The sequence below is a fragment of the Anticarsia gemmatalis genome, chromosome W, assembly GCF_050436995.1.
Source record: "Anticarsia gemmatalis isolate Benzon Research Colony breed Stoneville strain chromosome W, ilAntGemm2 primary, whole genome shotgun sequence".
Classification (NCBI taxonomy): domain Eukaryota; kingdom Metazoa; phylum Arthropoda; class Insecta; order Lepidoptera; family Erebidae; genus Anticarsia; species Anticarsia gemmatalis.
The window spans coordinates 13,593,382-13,618,838 of NC_134775.1; the positions used below are offsets into that span (position 1 = coordinate 13,593,382).

The following is a 25,457-nucleotide window of genomic DNA, read 5'->3' on the forward strand; positions in this document are numbered from 1 at the left end:
TATATGCTTTAACTATGGGACGACTCGAGTAGACACAACTACGATCAGAAGGAATTCCAAACACACGGACTGGGTTAACTATAGCAAAGACCTAAAGATCTTGCTAGGTGACCCGAAGTGCAAGCTCAATTCTACCTTGGATATAGAACTTGAAGCGGACCGGTTATCGAAAACGATCACACAGGCCTGGACGGATAACTGCCCGGCAAAAGAAATCAAACCCAAAAAAGTCCCTTGGTGGAACAAGGAACTGGAGGCTCTAAAACGCGAAACCAGAATCGCCTTTAATAGAGCTAAGGCCCGAAATGACTACAGTGACTATTCAAAAAAGCTAACTGAATATCACAAAGCTGTAAGGAAAAGCAAGCGCAAATCCTGGACCGATCATTGCGGCCTAATTAGCTCGCTTCCAGAAAGCATGAGACTGACCAAAGCACTATCGCTGGCCAAAGAGAGCCCGCTCACCAGTATCAAAAACAAAGACGGGAAACTCACAGAATCTGGGGAAGAAACGCTACGCATTATGGCTACCGAACATTTCCCAGGCTCAACTATCATCAACATAATGACAGATGAAGATATAACGCATAGCGAAGAAAATCTCATCAAGACGTCAAGGGCTGAATGGAACACAGCCAGGAAAATAGTAGATGGGAACCTTCTGAAATGGGCAATTGACAGCTTTAAGCCCTACAAATCACCAGGACCAGATGGTATATACCCCATACTCCTACAAAAAGGCAGCAATGTGTTAATACCACACTTGGTGCGTATTTACAGAGCATGCCTAGCCTATGGCCATATACCAAAACTATGGTCAAAAGTGAAAGTAGTATACCTGCCTAAACCGGGAAAAACAAACTACGAAGATGTTAGGTCATATCGACCCATCAGCCTTACATCGTTTCTACTTAAAACGATCGAAAAGCTGATTGACAAACATATAAGAGACGGACCTTTAAGAAATAATCCACTCCACGATAGGCAATGTGCTTATCAACAAGGGAAATCGACCGAAACAGCTCTTCATCTAGTGATAGAACGAGCAGAGGCAGCACTGGAAAGCAAAGAAATATGCGTGGCCACCTTCATAGATATAGAAGAGGCCTTTGACAGAACCACCTTCGAAGCTATCCAAGATGCTGCTTTAAAACATGGCGTGAACCCAACCATCTGCAGATGGATCGGGAATATGCTGCAAAACAGAGTTATCAATTCCACGTTAGCTGGCGATACAATCCACATCAGAACAACCAGAGGCTGCCCACAGGGAGGGGTGCTGTCGCCTCTGCTGTGGAGCCTAGTGGTCGATTCGCTAATGAAAGAACTGAACACAGGACCATTCTACACGGTAGGTTACGCAGATGACCTAGCCATTATGGTCAACGGAAAAATTCCGACGATCGTCTCGCAGTTGTCACAAGAAGCGATCAAGATAGCAGAAAGATGGAGCAGAAAAAACCACCTATTCATCAACCCTAGTAAAACCACCACGATGTACTTTACTAGGAAAAGAGACCTCAAAAACTTCAAAAGCCTAAAGATGGCAGGAGAAGAATTACAATGGTCGACACAGGTCAAATACTTAGGACTCATACTGGACAAAAATCTGACCTGGAAAAAACACCAGGAGCATATAACCAATAAATCCTTAAGAATTTTTGGCATGCTCAGGAGGGCCTATGGCAAAACATGGGGACTCCAACCAAAGGTACTATACTGGATCTACACAATGATGATCCTACCCATCATCAAGTATGGAAGTGTAGTATGGTGGCCAAGAACCAATAAAGAGACATGCAAGAAAGCGCTCAGCACAATCCAAAGGGCTGCCTGCATGTCTATAACAGGTGCCTTCAGAACAACACCAACGGCGGCAATGGAAACCTTACTTGGAATCACTCCATTGCACCTTACAGCCCAAAGAGAGGCAATCAATGCGTTGAAAAGACTCAAAGATGCAAACCTCGGGACAAGGAAGATGATGACGTGCAACCATACAAACATGGGCATAAAACCTCATCTAAAAGAGATGCTAGATATGAAACACAAACTGACAAAATACAGACAATACTAGTCACTCACAGAAACTTTAAGATAACGATTCCGACGAGAGAAGAATGGAGTCAAGGTCTCTACACACAAACCAAATCGAGACAGATATGGTACACCGATGGCTCCAAAATGCAGAACGGCACAGGAGCAGGCGTCCACTCGGAGGACTGCAGCATAAGCACTAGCCTAGGCAGATATGCTTCAGTCTTCCAAACAGAAGTACACGCAATCATCGAATGCACCCAAGAGATTATAAAACGAGATACAAAAAATCGCGACATTTATATACTCAGTGACAGTCAAGCAGCTATTAAAGCTCTTTGCTGTTTTAAGGTCAATTCGGGACTTGTACTGAATTGCATACAGAACCTGAACAAGGTAGGTCGTACAAACAACGTTAGGCTAGTTTGGGTACCAGGCCATGCGGGCATAGATGGGAATGAGAAAGCTGATGAACTTGCACGGAAAGGATCAGAATCACTCCCAATAGGTCCAGAACCAATAATTGGACTACCTGCTGCGACAGTCAAACTGGCAATAACCAGCTTCACCAGGGACCAGCATCTGAAAGAATGGAAAGCCATATCTGGACTAACCCATTCGAAACTGTTCATAAATAACGTCAACAAAAGCTGGAGTAATAACCTAATAAACCTCAGCAAAGACAGCATCAAGAAAATACTTGGTGCTTTCACAGGACACTACGGCACGAACTACATGTTAAATAAAATAGGTGCCATAGATGACCCTAAATGCAGGCACTGCAATGAAGAAGCAGAAACCATGAAACACATACTGTGCGAGTGTGATGCTTTAGGAAGGAAAAGAATGGATCTTCTAGGATGCGGTTACCCTAAACCAGAAGACTACAGGCTGCTTCCGGTGGGGTGCATAGCAAAACTGATAAGTTTTGCCCTGCCCCCCAACGTCTAGAGCAGCAAAGGAGGGGGTGACACAAAGGATCAGGAATGGTCGAAGTGTCAGCCAGGCATTAACTGGCACCCCCACCCCTAAGATAAGATAAGATAAAATAACCCACCCCATAATACTTCAATTAACCCAATAGACATGCCACGGTCTTGGTTAGAGGTAGCACAAGATAGGGACTCTGAAACTCAAGACCTTATAGAAAAGGTTCGCACGGGCAATTTAGATTCTAATCAATATATGGCACAAAATAATTTGCTGTATTACAAAAACGACTCAATGTCTACACCTAAGCTGTTTGTGCCTGAGGGGAGTAGGCTCGACATTCTTCGTTTATTCCATGATGAGAATTGCCATGTAGGTTTTGTAAATTATCAGAGTACTTTTGGTTTCCTGGCATATCAAAATTTATCAAGTAATACATCGCTCATTGTCTAATTTATGTCGAAAAGAAAACTCACCATGGACCAAAACAAGGAATGCTGCATTCAATAGAAAAAACTCCAGTATCTTTTCACACAGTACATTAGATTGTACAGGCCCCTTTTCACAGTCTAACAGTGGTCATAAATATTTACTCATCATAATTGATGGCTTTACAAAATTTTGCATTTTGAAACCACTAAAATCAATGGGTGCTGAGGAACTAGTCGAGATTTTACGAAGTTCACTAACGGACTATGGCACACCATCTTTAGTAATAACCGATCGTGGTACAATTTTTTGTTCAAGACAGTTGCGGCAGTTATTTGATGGATGGCAAATTAGGCATCACATGATAGCGACCGGTACCCCACGGGGAAACAGCCAAGTCGAACGATACGTTTCTACTATAACAAATATGTGGACGCATCGTGTTGACTAATTATTCGCAAAGAATAACTAATTAAATAATTCGTATTTATCAAATCAAACTGAACATCAATATAAGCTTTTGGTGTCTTGCCTTATTTGATTTTGTTACTTTAACCCTTTTACTGGTGGTGGCAATATCTATGCCACCAACATTTTTATTTTTTTTCTCGTACGGCAATACTACTACTTAAAAAGTAACCGATTCTGCGTGATAAGGAACGCATCACAGATTATTAAAAAATAAAACATTGGCACATTTGACATATGACAAAGTTTTGATTGAAGGTATTTTTAAAAGTTTCATAAGTTGACGATCTATATAAAAATCTAAGAAAATCTTCATATTGCGACGTAGCCACGGTAAGATTTTATATTTATTGTAAAGTAAATGGTATTCTAATTATGCTTTACTATATATTTTCTAACAATAATTACTATTTGTTCTCAAAATTGGCTCCGAACATGGTGGCAACATATATGCCATTACCAGTTACCATTACCATTGCACTTGTCTGGTTTGTTTTAGATTTGTATAGAAATGTATAAGTAACCTTTACTTTTCACATTTTTTTTAGACAATGAGTAAGCGAAGACAGGTTTTGGCGGACAAGCAAATAGAAGAAGAGCTTGAAAATCTATTCGGTATACCAGATGGCTTTTTATCTGAAGATGATGAAGAAGTGACAGCTACCGAGTGCGTTGAAGATTCAGACTTGCTTTCTGTGTTATTAGGTGAAGATGTTCTGATTAGCTCAGCATCGGAACAAGTACGAGAAAGTCCCGGCCTAACAAATTTACCTGTACCTTCTACATCTAGAGCAGAAGTTCAAAATTCTCCTTTGGAAACTGCAAGATTTCAGTCATCTGTGTCTGAAGACGGAGAAATCCCAAACCTTTCAGACTTTTCTTCTTCGTCAGATGATGAATCAGATGCAGATGAGGTCGAATGGAAAAAGCAATCTTGGCAACAAAGTCCTAACTTGGAAAACTTCGATTGCCCACCTTTACGCTGTACCAAAAATCTACCAAATAGAACAAGACCGATTACATATTTTGAACTGTTTTTTGATAACAAAGTAATGGAAAATATAATAACACAGACAAACAGATATGCAGAACAACAAAATGCACGAAACTGGACATCCATAACTATACCGGAATTAAAAGCATTTCTTGGCATCATAATACAGATGGGTATTCATGTACTCCCTACAATCGAGGACTATTGGTCAAGTGATCCACTATTACATGTAGTAGAAATAGCTGAAACTATGACATTGCAAAGGTTCCAAAAGATATTAAGATTCTTGCATATCAATGATAATATGACAATGCCGAGCCGTAATGACAATAACTATGATAAATTGTATAAATTGCGGCCTCTTATTGACCGTTTGAACAATCTATGTCAAAATAATGCAAATACAACTAATTCTCAGTCGATTGATGAATGCATGATTAAATTTAAGGGTCGCTCTAGCCTGAAACAATATATGCCAATGAAACCCGTGAAACGCGGGTACAAAGTATGGTGCAGAGCTGACAGTAATACAGGGTATCTATATCAATTCCAAGTTTACACAGGCAAGACTGATACTGCAGAGACAGGACTGGGAAGGAATGTCGTAAAATCATTATGCGAGCCCTTATTGAGAAATGGTTATTCTGGTCATGTGGCTTTTGATAACTTCTTTTCAAGTTTTGACCTTATGCAAGAATTATATGAACAAGGTGTCTACAGTACAGCAACAATTCGAAGTGATCGGGTCGATTTACCACTTTTGGTAAAGAAACCAAAAAAGACTGGAAACAGAGAAGAAGATCAGAAGATAGCGGAAGCTTCTATTAGGGCAACCGCAAAGCTCAAAAAACTGAAGAAAGGAAAATGGAAGTGGAGGGTCAAGAAGAACGTAGGATTTGCTGTTTGGAAAGATACCAAACAAGTGAATGTTGTAAGCACAGCATTCCATCCTAAAGAAAAAAGAAATTGTAATAGAACTCAAAAAGACGGTTCAAAAAAGACTATCAAATGCCCATTACTAATACCAGAATATACAAAACGTATGGGTGGTGTCGATCGTTTCGACCAAAAAAGAACATCATATTCCGTGGGTAGAAGAAGTCGCAAATGGTGGACCCGAATATTTTATTTTTTGATAGATGTTGCAATAACCAATGCCCATATATTACATCAAACGAACACCCGAGTGCACAATGTTATGAGCCAAAAAGAATTCAGAATTGCACTTTCAAGGGAGCTGGTGGATAATAAAACCTTTAGAAAAAGATCATTCCAATCAATGCCAAATTATGTAACTAAAAAAAAGAAACGAGTGGAAGAAAGTGATGAAAGACAAAAAAGAATTTACGGTGTACCTGAAGAAATCAGATTTGAAAGATTAGGTGAACACTGGCCTATAGAAATAGAGACTTATAAGAGGTGTCGCTACTGCAGCACTAAAGGAAATAATAAGAGGTCTAAAATAGAATGTGAACGTTGTAAAGTTGCACTATGTATACATCCATGTTTCAAATTATTTCACCAAGAAAAGCAATGAACGACGAAGGCCGAGACTGGTGCTGGCAAGGATATTGCCACCATGTTTTTTTCTTATTATAAACATGTATATTTTTTTTTCTTGAACATTAATTATTAAACTACCCACAATGATTCCATAAAACGAGATTTTATTTTTCTGACATAAAAAAATGCTTCTACCAGTTAAAGGGTTAAAATGAAAGTATTTGATGGTTGGATTGTACCCATCAAATACAAACAAATTGTTATTTGTTTTAAGTGCAAAGATTTATTACCTAAACAATATTGTTAATTAATATTAGGATTTATTAGCATCAATCGATGTGTTTTTATCAACCTTTAATGATATCTAGCTAAAACAACATTGAAACGGATTTTATTACCATTGAGGTCTTTATTCAATTGACGCCCTTATTCAATTGACGCCCTTATTAATATTTGATAAAAACACATCCGATTTGGATAATAATTAATAAATTAAATGCAAAAAATTAATGTAAAGGCTTTAAAATTACTAATTAATTAGATTAGAATTTTTGATGTAAAAAGTTTATGGTTTTAACCCGTTGTTGTATTTTAAAACATTTTTAATTATACGTGTTCCGCTTATGAAGCACGCCATGTTGCAATTCATTCTTAGCGGTAACGAGGACATGTGAGGACCTGTGCTGTCTGTGCTGTCTGAGAATTCTGAGACTGTAAGTTTTTGCTTGTATAATTACTAAAAGTGTCGATTAGGAGAATAGTTATAATTAAGTAATGTCTGCAAATAAAAGTGGGATGGGTGACGCCAGCGATGCTGACGTCACTCATTCTAATACTGTAAATGGGTTTTCTTCGTCGTTATCAGAAGTGGGATATCCACCCGCTTCTGCCGGACATTCTGTTCAAAGTAATGAAAATGTTTCTGCTTCTGTTAGCGGCGTACCCACGGAATTTTTCTCGCAGATGTTACAGGTTATGAAAGGCATGTCGGATCGTTTTTCTAAACAATCGGATAAAGTTAAAATTAGTGACGTATTTTTGCCATCTTACGATCCGGACGCCAATATAGGAATACGTGAATGGTGCCAACACGTGAGTACAGCCATGGAAAACTACAGCCTGGCTGATTACGACGTTAGGATGAAAGTTGGAAGTTTGCTCAAGGGTCGTGCTAGGCTGTGGGTAGACAATTGGTTAGTCTCGACATCCACGTGGCAAGAATTGCGCAATTTGTTAATAACTACTTTCGAGCCGGAAAATAGGTATTCTAGAGACATTTTTAGATTCCGTGAACACACTTATGACAGTAGTAAAGATATCGCGCAATTTATTTCTCAAGCTTGGGTACTTTGGCGTCGTATCACGAAAGATAAATTAAGTGATGAGGACGCGGTTGAGGCAGTTATTGGATGCATTGGGGATGATCGACTGAGAATCGAGTTATTAAATGCACGTGCGTCATCGGTTCCGGAACTTATTTCGGTAGCATCGTCTATACGCCACATTAAAAGACCAAACCCGAGCCAATCTAATACTCAGTTAGTTAACAACAAACGTCCACGGTTTTCGGAAAAACAATCGTCTTGCCAAGTATGTAAAAGATCGGGGCATGAAACACGTGACTGTCGTTTCTATAAGAAATCTGAGGGCACTCAGCCACGTTCTCTAGAAAACAAACCAGTGACTCCTCAGTCTTTTGGTTCCGAGACAGATAAGCCAATGTGTACATTTTGCTCAAAAGTGGGTCATACATTTGATAAATGTTTTAAACGTGAACGCGCCGTATTGTCTAAAGTTAATTGTGTAGGCACAACAAAGTTGGCTTTTATACAAATAGAAGTTGGTAATATGAAAATTGAAGCCATGTTCGATAGTGGCGCGGAATGCTCACTAATACGCGAGTCTGTAACGGCTAAATTACCGGGAAAAAGGACTAGCGAGGTTAGCTATTTAAATGGAATTGGTCAATTTACGGTGCTTTCGCTAGCAAAAGTAACTACAGTTTGTATTATCGACAATTTACGAGTTGAGCTTCAGTTTCATGTAGTGGCCGATTATGAAATAAGTACCGATGTGATAATCGGAATGAATCTTGTCGAGAATACAAGCCTTGGGGTGTTAGTCAATTCACAGGGTGCTAAGCTTTTTCATCAACCAATAGTAAGTCACATACGACCTGCCAGTAATAAATTCGATAATTTAGATTGTGATTTAACTAACGACGATCAAGTAGCTGAATTGAAAATATTGCTGAACAAATATGACTTTTTATTCATTCGTGGATTTCCAAAGACCAGGGTTAATACTGGTGAATTGGAAATCCGCCTTAAAGATCCTTCTAAGCGAGTGGAACGTCGACCATACCGATTAAGTCCGATTGAACGGGAAAAGGTACGCAATATTGTCAGTGAACTACTTGAACATAAAATTATTCGTGAAAGCAAATCATCATTTTCAAGCCCAATAATATTAGTCAAAAAGAAAAATGGTCAGGATCGTATGTGTGTTGATTTTAGAGAACTAAACCGGAATACCCTTAGGGATCACTACCCTTTACCAATAATTTCAGACCAAATAGACCAACTAGCTGGTGGCTATTTCTTCAGTACTTTTGATATGGCAGCTGGATTTCACCAAATTCCAGTGGCTAATGAGTCAATTGAAAAGACCGCATTTTACACCTGATGGGCTATATGAATATTTAGCTATGCCATTTGGTCTAAGTAATGCTTGCTCAGTTTACCAGCGTTGCATCAATAAAGCATTGATGCCACTGATAATAAAACAGATATGTCAAGTGTATGTCGATTACATCCTTTCAAAATCCACAGATTTTCATGAGGGGCTATCTAACATAGAACAAATATTAATTTCCTTACAAAGGACTGGTTTCTCAATTAATATTGAGAAAACAGTTTTTTTTTAAAGATCTGTTGAATATTTAGGCAATATAATCTCTGATGGACAGGTGGGTCCAAGTCCAAAGAAAGTAGAGGCTTTAGTTAAGGCACCAGTGCCAACTACAACTAAACAAGTCAGGCAATTTAATGGCCTGGCCAGTTATTTCCGTCGTTTCATTCCCAACTTTTCCCAAATTATGCTACCACTTTATGAGTTAACTAAGAAAGACACTAAGTGGGAATGGAATAACAGACATGACGAGGCCCGCAACAAAATCATCCAATACTTGTGTACTGCCCCTACCCTATCTCTATTTCAGGAAGAAGCACCAATTGAGCTTTACACTGATGCCAGCAGCCTGGGCTATGGAGCTATACTGGTTCAAGTAATTGAGGGACGCCACCATCCTGTTGCTTATATGAGTCTACGTACTACTGACACAGAAAGCTGCTATCACTCATATGAGCTGGAAACACTGGCAGTGGTGCGAGCAATCAAACATTTCAAACAGTATTTGTATGGCCGAAAGTTCAAGGTAATCACGGACTGTAATGCTCTCAAAGCATCAAGGCACAAGAAAGACCTTCTACCCAGAGTTCATCGTTGGTGGGCCTTTCTACAAAATTATGATTTTGAGGTAGAATATAGAAAGGGTGAAAGGCTTCAACATGCAGATTTCTTCAGTAGAAATCTCTCCGGTGAGTTCTCCATGAATATATTAACAACTGATATGAAATGGTTACAAATAGAACAACGACGTGATGAAAAGCTGCGTCCCCTCATAGAAAACCCTGCTCCTGGTTTTGAAATAGAAGAAGGTGTACTAAAAAAGTCCTTCACAGATGATGTACATGGTACATATAAGGTTACAGTAGTCCCGAAAGCATTCCAGTGGAGTCTAATTAATTCATATCACACATCATTACAACATCCAGGATGGGAAAAAACTCTACAGAAAATTAAGCAATCTTACTGGTTTGATAAGATGAGCACAGTGGTAAGGAACTTTGTTGATAATTGTGTCATATGCAGAACCTCTAAAAGCGCTTCTGGTGCAGTACAGGCACAACTTCATCCCATCCAAAAGCCCACTGCACCATTTCAAGTGATTCATATGGACATCACAGGCAAACTAGGCAGCAAGGACTCTGAAGGACGTGATGAGTATGTAATTGTTATAATTGATGCATATACAAAATACATACTTTTAAACTACTCTAATAATAAAAACCAGAGCAGCAGTCTATCAGCTTTGAAACGCCTTATACATCTCTTTGCAACACCTATGCAGATTGTTGTAGATGGAGGGAGAGAGTTCCTTGGTGAATTTAAAGTATATTGTGACCGTATTGGTATTGATATCCACTCAATAGCGCCAGGAGTTAGCCGAGCAAATGGTCAGGTGGAGCGAGTGATGGGTACATTAAAAAATGCTCTGACCATGATCAAAAATTATGACACAGATAAATGGCAAGTTGCATTAGAAGCACTACAACTTGCATTCAATTGCAGCTGCTCATCGTGTGACCGGCGTTGCACCCCTCACTCTTCTAACACGACGTGATCATTGTGTTCCACCAGAGCTCCTGAGATTAGTGAATATTGAAAACGAGTCAATGGATTTTGATTTGTTGGAACAACATGTACAGGAGAAGATGGCGACAGCAGCACAATATGAAAAACAACGTTTTGACAAGAATAAAGCCAAGCTCAAACCGTTTCAGAGGGGAGACTATGTTTTAATCAAGAACAACCCACGTAACCAAACTTCTCTTGATTTAAAATACAGTGAACCTTTTGAGATTTACAGAATCCTAGACAATGATCGCTACATGGTCAAACGAGTAACAGGAAGAGGACGACCACGCAAGGTGGCTCATGATCAACTCCGTAGAGCCCCTCAGCCAGGTGATCAGGCAGCCGTGTCGACGGACTCTGACAAGGATGATCTGCAACAACTGGAAACATCTGGTCGGCTTACACCAACACCTGAGCCTCATTTGTTGCAGTCACACATACCTACAGATGGCATACTGGAAGATGCCTAAGTCCCGGTGAGTTCTATCTGTTATTATGAATGGCTAGTTGATGACTATGTCTATCACCTACAAATAGGAAATAAAATCAGATAAATATTAAACATATTAATCTATGTAACATAACTAACATATTCATAGAATAAATATTTAGCATAGACATTTTATTCATGTCTAATTTATGATAATTATTTACCATGTCTTTCAAATGTAATGTATGAGATGTGGCAGAAACTTAAAAAGTATTACTATTGTTATAACAACTCTTACTTTTATAAAAGTTCATAAAGTAAACTTTAAAAGTGATTGTTACACTTAAAGTACCATACATGTTTCATGTTTCTTTGAAATCCCGTGTGGACCACGATCATACTAAATGATCTAGACCACACCATCGTCCTAAAACTATTTCCTTTAGAGCCTCTGTGGACCACGGTGCACAAGACCACCCAGACCACAGCATCATCACATTGCTCCTGTGTGGACCACGATCATACTAAATGATCTAGACCACACCATCAACCTAGACCTACTTCCTTTAGAACCTCTGTGGACCACGGTGCACAAGACCACCCAGACCACAGCATCACTCTTATATACTAAAACATAAAGGATGCAGATTTACGTGGAGTAACTGTATTCAAAATAAAATCATAAGCAGTGACATGATGCGCTGAGCATATTAACAATTCATTTTGTTATAATTTACTAACATGTTTATGTACCTACATTGAATTATTCATAGCTGATGACTTGGTGAAGTTGATTAGCTAAATATTTGGCAGCATTAAATGTACCAAACCAAATCATTAGTAAGCGTTCCTGTGTATAGGCGCTAGACTAAAATGAATAAACTTAATATTTCAGAATAATTGCCTTGGACTGGTGCAGAGCGCGCACCACCTCGCAGAATGGCCGTGTCGACGCATCGTGTTGACTAATTATTCGCAAAGAATAACTAATTAAATAATTCGTATTTATCAAATCAAACTGAACATCAATATAAGCTTTTGGTGTCTTGCCTTATTTGATTTTGTTACTTTAAAATGAAAGTATTTGATGGTTGGATTGTACCCATCAAATACAAACAAATTGTTATTTGTTTTAAGTGCAAAGATTTATTACCTTAACAATATTGTTAATTAATATTAGGATTTATTAGCATCAATCGATGTGTTTTTATCAACCTTTAATGATATCTAGCTAAAACAACATTGAAACGGATTTTATTACCATTGAGGTCTTTATTCAATTGACGCCCTTATTCAATTGACGCCCTTATTAATATTTGATAAAAACACATCCGATTTGGATAATAATTAATAAATTAAATGCAAAAAATTAATGTAAAGGCTTTAAAATTACTAATTAATTAGATTAGAATTTTTGATGTAAAAAGTTTATGGTTTTAACACGTTGTTGTATTTTAAAACATTTTTAATTATACGTGTTCCGCTTATGAAGCACGCCATGTTGCAATTCATTCTTAGCGGTAACGAGGACATGTGAGGACCTGTGCTGTCTGTGCTGTCTGAGAATTCTGAGACTGTAAGTTTTTGCTTGTATAATTACTAAAAGTGTCGATTAGGAGAATAGTTATAATTAAGTAATGTCTGCAAATAAAAGTGGGATGGGTGACGCCAGCGATGCTGACGTCACTCATTCTAATACTGTAAATGGGTTTTCTTCGTCGTTAAATATGATAAACATGTACTGATGTGTCAGACTGGCCGAGCGTTTTATGGAAAGTCCAATTGTCCTTAAATAGTACTGTACAGCATTCAATCGGTTTTTCCCCTATTAGGTTGCTTTTTGGTAGAAATTCTAACATCCCATGTATACAAGCTCAATTAGATGAGGTAGTACAAAATCATAATGAGATTTTTGACGTAACTGCCGATCGACGGTTAGCACATCAACGTCTTAAAATGGTTGCTGATAAATTTAAAGATCGGTTTGACCAAACTCGGAGAGATAACATAAAATATGGCGTAGGTGATACAGTTTATGTAAATCAAGACCATAGGCGACATGACAAACTAAAAGCAAAATTTAAGGGACCTTACGAAATAGTGAACGTATTAGATAATGACAGATTCTCTTTGAGGGGTATTGGAAATTTAAGTACTATAGTAGTTTCGAAGGAAAAATTCGTCTTTGGCCTGGAGAGTGGTCTGAACAAAACACTGTTAATGAATAATGCTAATGATTTAGTATAATTATGCACAGTGGCGAAGGGTCATTTTTCACAAAAGGTAAGCCGGAGCTATAAGTCATTGTCTAGGTATAGTACCTACATATTATGTACATCGTAAGAATGCCGACGTAAAAGTAGCGTATTACTGCATAATAACAATATGAGAGTATTATCTACATTCGACTACAGTATCTTATTTCTCTCTACAGACTAATAATACATAGGTACTTACCATGCTACCTAATCATGCTTGTTTTGTATTAAGTTACTATATCTTCAGTAGTAACACGTAGGTAACACAACAGCACATATTTAGGATAACGTATATCGAAAGATTGATGATTGTCTCGCACTGGTTGTTTAATAACTTATTATACAAGCAATTTAGAATGTATTCATCAACAATAAAATATCAAACACATTATGGATAAACGCAGAACACTTTTATTGTAATGAGTTTAACCTATAAATCTGACAAAATGAAAATTTACTCTAATACTTAGGTCACTACTTATATTTTGAGCCTAGACGAATCTGATTGTTTTAGACGTCAATTGGTGTTTTCATCGTAAAGTTTGACATTTTTGACTACTAGATTCCGAAGAACGTTTTGAAATCTGCGCTGAAAATATTTTCAATATCGTCGATCGAAAATTGTAAGTGTGCGGAAAAATGGCATTCGGATGTTAACATTTTCGTGCAAATATTTTTTACGACTTTCGACGTGACTTAAAGAAACAGTCGTGTCTATATCGACTTATTTCTTATTTTGGCAGTGAAGTCCGATCCTTCGAAAATTTAAAACGCAAATAAATAGAGTTCTATCATGATTATTTTTTCCTCACCAATGAAATTTCTGAAGGTCGTCCAAGGTCACCAGATGTGTCCGGAAAAATTGATGCTGTGCGAAAATTAATTATGCATTTTCATTTCCTGATACATCAGTAGATTGACACAATTCTGAACATTATTTCCACTCTTAAGTATAAAATATTAGGTGACAACATTTCCGTTTAGAAGATTTTTTCTAAATGTACTGAAATATTTTTCACAAGAATTTGCAAAGGTGCTCGCGCCGATTAGTGCAAATAAATGCTCCAAAAATCCATCGTTTTGGTTCAAAATACGTGTATCAAATTGTGATAGAACACGGATCTAGGATATAATGCGCATGAGCCAAAAAAAAAACACCAGTCCACTTTATGGGTTCTTTAAGATGAACCAAATCCAGAAAACGTTATTCGCGCTCGAAGCATTTCGAAACAAATAGTCCCTTAATTTTTTTAAAAACCTTTTTAAGGGCACAAACTGCCTTTAGAAAAATTTAGAATGGTTAATTCTTATTGATTTACAACCAATAGTTTGCCCAAAGTCTTGTTTAAAATATGGAAAAACCACAAAATCCTACATGTCGAGTTCCATAAAAACAATGTCAGACTTAACGCATCTTGTTAAACAACCGGCTATTATGTGCACGAAAAAATCGAATTAATGAGTTTCTCGCCATACCGTTACAGGTTGACATCAAATGACTTTATTTACCTCCAAAACGTCAAAAATAAATACCGTAATCATTGATTTTTCATCGCCTCAAGAAACAGGTTATGCTTTTAAACACCCTGTTTTTGAGGGGTCTTCGGGAAAGAAAAAAAAATATTAAAAAAATATTTCGATCGGATAAAAATCTATCTAGATCATGCATAAGAATACCCGAGAACACGATAAAGTAGTTTTCACTCACATATTTGCCGTTTTTCATAGTTAGGCTCAAAATATAAATAGTGGCCCACGTAGAAACATGCAAAACAATTACTGTTTAATATACTGATACATTCACAATTATGCACAAACACAATTATCAAGGAATAATGTAGTAATAAACACAAATATTCTAATTTGTTATAGAGCGCGCGAAAGATGTAATTGTGTAATTAAACAAACATGACCTAATGTCAAACTGGACAAAAACGTTCCACTAATACTTATGCAGGATGCTTAGCTTATATTTTCCATCTCGCTCTTGCACGCGGCTCGCACCGCGACAGAAACATGCGTAAGATCATGTGTTCGCCGCGGCGCGAGCGCTGTAGCGCGAGGCAACCCGCTCTTCCCCCGGCTTGCTCGCCACTATGCAGCGCGGTGCGAAGCGCGATCCAAAAGGTCGTAAGCGACATCGCCGCCATAGTTTTTATTGTACGCGATTCTCGATCAGCGCCCCCGGCTTATTTCATTATTATAACTTCACGTTGCGTTTTTAGCGGAGCGTAATTTTTGAAGGGTAGGCGTTTTCGTACTGTTTCGATTAGATTAATGATTCTAGTTAAAGATTTCGGTTTAAATATTCATGATTATTAATTAATTGTGTTTTATTTGGCAATAGTAAACAAATAATTTAACACTAATTGTTCACGGCGATAAGGTTGTTAATTGCAATGTTGGTGATTTGCTCAGTAAAACGACGTGCGGACGCTTTGACAGTTTATTTTGCACTAAAACATCTTAAAACCAGTGGACTGTAACACGATAGGGTATACAATGATACATCGGCACATATAGATGCACCTTAGCATCGCCGCTGTTGCTATACGCTTAGACATTCCGCCCACCAAAGGATCTACCTATCCTTTTGATAAAATAACCAAAAAAAAAAACAACAATAAACTTGGTTAAATAATGAGCGTAAAGTACTTATCTACCTTATGGCAAATTAAACAAAAATAACAAAAAAATATCTTACCAACTAACATGAATGATAAGATAAGTGTCACTCGATCTACAAACTGTTAAGTATCTTTGCATACAATATATGCGTATAACAAGGTACACAAATACCGACGGCGACAAATCATATGTGACATAGCCAAATAACATTAATCTATACTACCACTACATAAAACGCAATGTCCAACTTAATATGTAGCCGGTGGCATTGTAACAATATTAAAAAACAAGTTAGTAAGTATCAGATTGTGTTCATTCACAACTAACCGCCCACCGTGCGATATTTCTACATACATATAAATAGGTAAGACATTTGTGAATTGCGGCATGCTCACTGAATTAACTAAAAAAGTAAGTATTAAGTACTCATAACTTAAACTAAGGTAAGTATTCTGTGTTTCTTAAACTAAGTGATACAAGTATGAATCACTGATTGACCCAAATAAAAAAAATAAACATAGTAGGTACATTTTACGTTCACAATTTTCCAACTTTTTGTTATCATTGACACAAATAAATAGTGTGTAGTTTTGAGTCTACGTAGTAAATAAGTATACATTGATTTAACTTAGAACAACTCACTTAAAAACTAGTCTTATTTAGGTAATACACATAATTTGCTCACGGGTCGTTTATAGACACCGTTTTTACATTTAATTGTCACAACACGAGTAATACCATCACAATCCGCATGCTTTTGAATAATTTTACCTAAAATCCATTTACTAGGAGGAATATTATCTTCTTTTAAAATAACTATGTCACCGATTTCGGGTTCAGAATGATTTGTGTTCCATTTGTATCTTTGGTTCAGGTTTACAAGATATTCTTTGTGCCATCTGTTCCAAAAATCTGTGACCATTTTTTGTGTTAGTCGCCATCTATCTAAACTAGAAATATTACTGTTTGTATAATTTTCATCACTTAAGTTAATCAAAGGTTCACCGATCAGAAAGTGGCCGGGTGTTAGTGGAAGGGGGTCATTGGGGTCATCACTTAGTACAGTTATAGGCCGCGAATTTAAACATGCTTCTACTTGAGTCAGCACTGTGGTTAACTCCTCGTAAGTAAGAGTAGTGTCTCCAATGACTTTCTTAAGATGATTCTTAGTACTTCGCACACCAGCTTCATGTGCATGAGGAGGTATAAAATGCCATGTACAACGCTCTAGAACCAACAACTCTGCCATTTCACCAGCAAACGAAGAGTGGGCATTATTGAACATAGATCTTAGTTGTTTATCTGCACCCACAAAGTTTGTGCCGTTGTCACTGTACACATTATAACAATGACCTCTTCTAGACGTAAATCGCCGAAATGCCGCGATGAACGCTTTAGCAGTCATGTCAGTGACAGCTTCCAGATGTATAGCACGAGTTACCATACAGATAAACAAACAAATATATCCCTTGTAAGATTTAGCTCCTCTACCAGGGGAGAATCGAATGTTGATGGGACCTGCGTAGTCCACACCAGCTGATTTGAAAGCGCGGTCAGCTTTCACTCTCACGATCAGATAATTGACCCATCAGGGGTGTGGTATTCTTCTTTGAATACCTTATACAGGTAACATACTCACGATATATTTTCTTTGTTAAGTCTTTAGCCCGTAAAATCCAATATTTTGATCGCAAATAATTAAGCATTACAAGAGAACCACTATGTATTGTCTTAATGTGAGCATCTTTAACAATTAATCTACTAAGATGACTTTTACCAGGCAAAATAATTTGGTGCTGTGTGTCATATGCCATTTGAGATTTCTGAATACGTCCGCCTACTCTTAATATTCCATTGTTATCGACAAAGGGACAAAGATTGCGGAGCTTGCTTCTTTTTAACACGTAACCGCGAGACTTTAACTGCTCTATATCCTCGTTAAATTCAATGGATTGCACTTGTTTAATTCACATATTTTGAGTTTCTGTTAATTCCTTTGGCGTTATAAATTTTGAAAAGGTTTCACGTTTACTTTTGTGTAATTTTAAGTTAAGAAATCGTCGGCAGTATGAAATTACTCGTAACATTTTTAATAAACTAGAAAATTTTGAACAAATTAATTCGTCTTCAGTGATACGTGTAACAGTTAAAGATCTCACACGTTCTTCCTCTCGCGTATCTTCGATATTAGGAACGTTACTACTTATATGTAGGTTTGACAGCCATCCTGGTCCCGTCCACCAAAGTGAATGGATCAATAATTCTGAGCCATGTAAGCCCCGTGATGCACAGTCAGCTGGATTCATGTCTGTAGATACATGACCCCATTGCTCAAAATCCACCGTGTTCAATATGTCGGATACCCGGTTGCTCACAAAAGTACTCCACCTGCTTGGACCACCCTTTAACCAAGAAAGTACGATGGTTGAGTCTGTCCACGCGAATAATTTATTTTTAGGTACACTCAGCACTTGAGATGTTTCTAATATTAGTTTAGCTGCTAATGCCGCACCGCAAAGTTCCAATCTAGGAATCGTGACTTTTTTGACGCTATTAGATTAACGCACACTCGACCTTCATCTATGACTCTCATATACACTGCTGCTCCATACGCAACTTGTGACGCGTCAGCAAAGACGTGTAACTCTAAAATTGACGCCTTACTGCAGTGGAGCCATCGTGGTATGCTTAGGCCTTTGACGTGTTCTAAATTATCACGATAATGGTTCCATTCTGTTAGTAAAACACCTGAAATAGGCTCATCCCATTCTAATCCTGTCCTCCACAATTTTTGCATGATCATCTTTGCGACTACTACCACAGGAGCCATCCAACCCAAAGGATCGTACAGTTTGGCTATTTCAGAAAGTATATTTCTTTTAGTTACAGGTTGTTTTGGTTCCGGTAGGTTAACCGTGAAATTAAAGCTATCAGTTTCTCGATTCCAAGTCACTCCTAATACCTTAACAACATCATTGATTTTCAAAGGTACCTCATGATCATCACGCTTATTTTTTCCTATGTACTGGAAATCCCCCCGAGTTCATTAGATTGTTCATTTCATTATAAATGTTTACAGCTTCTTGCTCTGTCTCACAACCAGATAACATATCGTCCATAAAAAAATCTGTGTGTGTTATTTGAGAAGCAATAGGATAATTTGATTGCTTCTTATTGGCAAGTGTCTTCAAACATTTCACCGCAAGGTAGGGTGCACAAGCTGTACCAAAAGTTAATCGTTGTAGTTTGAAATGTTTAATAGGCTCATGGGGTGAAAATCTCCATAATAATCTTTGGTAATCTGTATCTTCCGTTGAGACACAAACCATCCTATACATTTTTATAATGTCTGCAGTGATGCCAATTTTGTGAGCTCTCCATCTCATTAAAATGTGTCTTAACTCCTGCTGAAGTTGAGGCCCAACACATAGATTATCGTTTAAAGAATAGTTATTTGAACCTTTGCACGAGGCGTCGAAAATCACACGAAGTTTTGTAGTTTCTTTATCCTCTCGAATCACGGCGTGGTGGGGAAGATACACTGCCGTAGGTTTATCAACGTCAGAAGCATTAACCTCGACCATGTGGTTTAAACTAATATATTCACTCATAACTTTATGATATTCTTCTCGAAGTTTGGGATTTTTCGACAACTTTTTCTCCAAAAACCCAAATCTTTTGAGAGCTATCTCTCTCAATCCACCATATTGACATTCGGGGTCTTCAGTTTGAAATGGTAATCTAACTATAAATCTTCCTTCATGGTCTCTGATTGTTGTTTCTTCATAAAATTCTTCACACTTTATTTCTTCCTTTGTAAATTGTTAGGTTCCCTCTCTATTTCCCAAAATTTTTTGAGTAGCTCGTCGTCCCTTACCTGCACATGTAGGCTAGTGACGTGTTTCCTTGCTGACGTAGCTTCTTGCGTCACCCTGCCAGAGATCACCCACCCTAGGATTGTATTTTGAGCCACTAAATTTCCTAGAGGATGCTTAATAATGCCATCTAACAGAATGTCGCCATAAACTTCAGGTCCAAGTAAAATATCTATTTTACCTGGTGTTGTGCATCCTGGATCTGCCAACTCCAGTTCTTGGAATTGTGACCAGTCGAGTATGCTGAGATCATTGGTGGGTAACATCGTTGTTACTGAACGCAGTACATACGCATTTACATTGATTGATCTATTGGGATTGTGGCGTGATTTCACGCAGAGTGAAACCATGTATTTAATTCTCGTTTGCCCTTCTCCCAGTCCGGACACCCAACCACTCACCGAATTACGTTAAAGATTTAGTAATTGAACAGTCGCTTCAGATACAAATGATGCTTGCGACCCTTGGTCTAACAAAGCCCTAATGATATGGTTACAACCATTCTTACTATTAACTAATACTTGAGCAGTAGCCAATAACACAGTATTTGGTTTAATATGCTCGCTTGAAAAATTGGAAACAATGTGACTCAGGATCCAGCTTGGATACGGTTAGATAGTTGATAATCAAATCCCACTTATCAGTCTCCACGTTTCAGTTTTTTAAGGTCTTTAAACACGTCGAAGTAGTGTCCACTAGATGTCTTATACAACTCGCCGATTCAGTATGTATAGATTTTAGTGTAAAAAGAACTCTTAAAATGGTATTACAATTATATCTCTTGTTGTTATACCGTAGCATTAACTCGTTCCAAGCTTCAGCGTAGTTTGCATCGGTCGTATTGTAATTGCGTAAAATCGCTTCTGGTTCGCCTGTAAGATTACTTTTCAAGTAATGTAGCTTCTGTACTGGAGACAGTTTCGTATTCTTATGAATGAGAGAAGAAAATAAGTCGTAAAATGTCTGCCATTCCTCATATTTACCGCTGAATGTGGGTAGTTTTATGCGTGGTAATTTAATTTCATTACTGTCCGAAGATGAAGAATATGACCCTTGACCTTCAGAAGGATTAGGCAATGAAAGTTGCCGTTCTGCATCCAGGAACGGCTGAAGAGCTTCCTTAATAGCTGACTTGTATTGCACGTATAACTCTTGAAACACGTCATATATATTTCCCGTAAAGTACGGAATTTTTCTCTGCTCTTCACTGGTTATATTCAGTATAATACTTTTATGACCATCTTTAAAGTTAGTCCAAAGTTCTTCAAGCATTTCCAACCTCGTTTCCAAGTAAGATCTCTTAATCCTATCTTTAGGTGACTTCTTGTAGTTCTTTTCCGCATTCCTTAAATTGTCTAATAATTCAATTTGATACACCAGAAGATCCTCCATCGTAATGTTTGTAAAATAAGCGTCCCACACAGGATAATTCAAGATTTAACCGCTTTTTCACGAGTAGTGGGTATGTTGCACGTGGTTAGCACTAGTACTTATTTGTAGTATTCTCGTAATCCGATCACGCACTGAAGATTATAAGCACTAAGCTATGTTTTCGTTTATAACAATTTAATAAATCACAGTTCACGATAATGATTTGCAATTTTTTCACTATTCTATGAATCCTTATCGCAGTCTTTTGTTCTCGCAACGCGCTCGTCCGTCGCAGGTAGGCGACGTAAGTATCCGGCTCGAAGGACCATATGTTCACGGCGATAAGGTTGTTAATTGCAATGTTGGTGATTTGCTCAGTAAAACGACGTGCGGACGCTTTGACAGTTTATTTTGCACTAAAACATCTTAAAACCAGTGGACTGTAACACGATAGGGTATACAATTATCCCGGCGTAGGGATGTGACGACCCCATCGCCCAGTGATTCTGTCACTGCAATTAGTCACCTTCGACTGCTTTTCTTGCCGTGCGGGTAATATTTTCGCGGGTGCTTTGTGTTTTATCACGCAAGGCATTGGCGGGAGGTGCCTCGGGGCGGGTAAAGTAGTCGAATGGAATTTATAGGCATGGTCGTGCCTTTAGTCTGGTAAGACAGCGGCCTAAGGGAGTACACCCTGACAGAAAAACAAAACTGACGTTATGGCGATGAATAAAGAGAAAAGTTGTATACCCCAGGTGGGTACCTCCTACTCCGTAGGAGGAGAATCCCACACCGATTCGTCGGTCAGTCCCTCGTATTCTGGGGGGGACAATTCCCGCCATTGTGTCACTAAAGACAATATAGACGGTATTGGAGATAATGAGAGACGCACGCCCAGTTTTGCGAATACGGAAAGACAGAATTTAAAGTTGAGTTTGCAGATGCATACCAGAACGGGAATAGAGGTTCGGGAGAACCATGAGGTGGATCGTAATCGTTCGCCAGTATTCACGCGGCCATCGACCCCTCGGAGAAGGAAGCAGCGACAACAGGATGAGTCAGAGGAAAGCGATAGCTCGCTCATGTCCTGCACATCATTGACATCTCAGTCCACGGAAACGTTAAGACCTAGAAAGCGGAGACCGCGTGAAGAGGTTACTGATCAACGGGCTAAACTCCCAAGAGCCGCTGCGGCTGACAGTGACACGGAGTATGGTAAGCAGGGACAATTAAATTCCAAGGCTTCTAAGAGGTCTAAGGATAACTTGCCCCGTGTTGAAGATATCGTTGCGGAGCTTAAAGATCAGCCGACGGCCCAAATTGATGCCAGGATAATGGAATCATTATCGGCCGTAGAGAAGATTGCAGATAGTTCGCGAAATTTAAAATTAGATTATGTGCGTGAACTTTGGGTAGCGACAAGGAATCTGCAAGCTGCTTCCATGGAGCTAAGTGCAAGAAGCAACGCAGTAGCTTTGGAAGGGTTACAGCGGGAGAATAAGGAGCTTCGATCTCAGATTGCTTCTTTGGAAGAGCGTATGAGTACAATTTCTTTGGAGTTAGGTAAGCTTCATAGTGAAAAAGAAGTTAGATTAAAGTCCAAAACAATGCCACTTGGGGTTAGACAGCCACAGTCCGGTGACATTACACGACAAGAAAAAAATCGGGAGGTAGAGTCCAGGTCCACTAATTCACCTAAGACACCTGTAGAACAGTTAGCGACTCTAATGAATCGCAAACTCTTAGAATTTCGCTCAGAAATAATGGCTGAACTATTCCCAGGTAAAACCATTAGACCAACCCTAGGGCAGAGAAAGAAACAAGAAGAAAACTTAGGACAAGAAAACGAGATGTTTCAACACGTAAAGAACAAACGGAAGCCAAAGAAAACAAAGAAGAAAAAAGAGCAGTCAAATACACAATTACCGCCTACAACAACAAACTCTTGTGTATTACCTACACCTGAAATACAGCAGTTACCATCGCTACCGGCACCGGATATATGGGCGAAAGTTGTAGGGCGTAAAGAGAAGAAGGCTAAAGCAAAAGCAAAAAAGCAAGCAACAGCTGTTTCCGTAAACACAAGGGTGAAATCGTCACAGTTACCACGGTCTTTTAATACAGCTGCCGTGACAATCTCTGTGCCGCAGGGTTCGGCCATGAGCTTAGGTCAGGTTATGGAGGCGGCAAAGGCAAGAGTGAAATTAAGTGAGTGTGGAATAGACGAGCTACGGCAAAAAAGAGCGGTAACAGGAGGTCTTATATTAAAGGTTTCAGGGCCAGAGCGATCTGCAAAGGCGGATCTGCTCGCTGACCGCCTTAAGGTTGCTCTTGCAGATATGGGTGCTGTGATTGCCCGTCCAACCAAAATGGGAGAATTGCGGGTGATGGACCTGGACGAGTCCATCACAGCTCAGGATGTTGTAGTGGCAATCGCTTAAGCAGGCGGATGCTCGGAGTCCGAAGTAAAAGTTGGCGTAATTCGGACCAGCTTATCTCGTCTTGGGACGGTATGGGTAAAATGCCCCCTCGCAGCAGTGCGAAAGATATCTGTCACGAAACGTGTGCGGGTAGGCTGGATCATGGCAAGAGTTGAGGTACTGGCAACGAGGCCTTTACAATGTTACCGATGCCTTGAGACAGGACATGTTTTAGCACAATGTCCAAGTGATGCTGTAGATCGAAGTGGATGTTGTTATGTTTATGGCGATCGAGGTCACAAGGCACGGGAGTGTGTGGCAAAAGTTCCAAGGTGTCCGGTCTGTGCGGATCTGGGCTTACCGGCCAATCACAGAATAGGCAGCAGGTCATGTTCTCCACCTAAACGGAAGAAAAAAGTTAGGGAAAAATCTTCCTCCACTTTGGTTGCAGCGACAAATGTTCTGTCAACGGGTAGTGTTACGTCGCAGTCTGATGTTCATCCGACCGAGGAGGCAATGGAAGCCTAAAATTCAGTTCCTTAAATAAAATTTTACAGGGTAATTTAAACCACTGCCGCGCTGCACAAGATTTGCTGATGCAGACGGTGGTAGAGTGGTCCGTTGCCCTAGTGGTGATAGCGGAACCTTATTGTGTTCCTGACCATTCCCGTTGGTTTGGCGCCGGAGGGGGATCCGTGGCTGTTTATTGGGCTGGAGGCGAGAATGATCCTCATTGCAATCTCTTGCAACAAGGGGATGGATTTTTAATTGTGGAATGGGGTCCTTTGGTTGTGGTAGGGTGCTACATTTCTCCCAATAGCGGCCTCGCCGCTTATGAAGCTTTCCTAGACGGAGTGTCAACCGCTATTCGCAGCTTTTTGACACGTCCTATGCTCATACTGGGCGACTTTAACGCACACTCCAAGGAGTGGGGCGATCGCCGGGATGATGTACGGGGTGAAATGCTGTTAGAATGGGCTGCAGGACTGGATTTCCGTCTACTGAACCGTGGGTCGGTGAGCACATGTGTTCGGTGGCAGGGGGAGTCAATCGTTGACTTGTCGTGGGCGTCTCCCTCTGCAGCACACATGATTTCAGGATGGAAAGTTGCAACGGATATAGTTAACTTGTCTGATCATCGCCACATTGTCATCGAGGTGGCATTCCGACGCCCAACCATAAGTTCTCAACGTCGCAGTGACAGTCCTGTGCGGCGTTGGTCTCTCAAACGCCTTGACCGAGACATGCTCATCGCCGCAGCTCACGTTGTAGATTGGCCGGATATAGAGGAAACTATTTTATCTGATCCTGAAGTTCAGGCGATATGGTTCCAGGACGCTATGACTTCAATTTGTGATGCATCCATGCCCAGAGTCAAGCCAGGAAGGAAAGGCTCAGTATACTGGTGGACTGATGAAATAGCGCAGTTGCGCGCTATGTGCCTGAGCAAACGTCGCCAGTACCAGCGAGCACGTAGAAGACGGCGAGCGTCAGCAGAAGAGATTGCTGCAGCCTATGCAATATATAGAGAAGCTGCAAAGACGTTGCAAGTAGCTATTATCGACGCCAAGGCTCAGTGCTGGAATGAGCTTATCGACGACTTGGACAGGGACCCGTGGGGGCGCCCTTATAAAA

The 25,457-nt window shown here is 39.4% G+C and overlaps 1 protein-coding gene across 1 annotated transcript; it reads left to right on the forward strand.

Moving 5' to 3' along the window:
* The first annotated feature begins 9,688 nt into the window (after positions 1–9,688).
* On the forward strand, positions 9,689–12,316 carry LOC142985799 (uncharacterized). The gene is made up of 2 exons (XM_076134048.1): positions 9,689–11,316; positions 12,166–12,316. Exon 1 carries the CDS (start codon positions 10,879–10,881, stop codon positions 11,308–11,310), a length of 432 nt encoding a protein of 143 aa, XP_075990163.1. The 5' UTR covers positions 9,689–10,878; the 3' UTR covers positions 11,311–11,316; positions 12,166–12,316.
* The last annotated feature ends 13,141 nt before the right edge of the window (positions 12,317–25,457 follow it).

Coding starts and splice junctions, on each gene's coding strand:
- LOC142985799 (XM_076134048.1), top strand. CDS start 10,879: ATGGATTTTGATTTGTTGGAACAACATGTACAGGAGAAGATGGCGACA.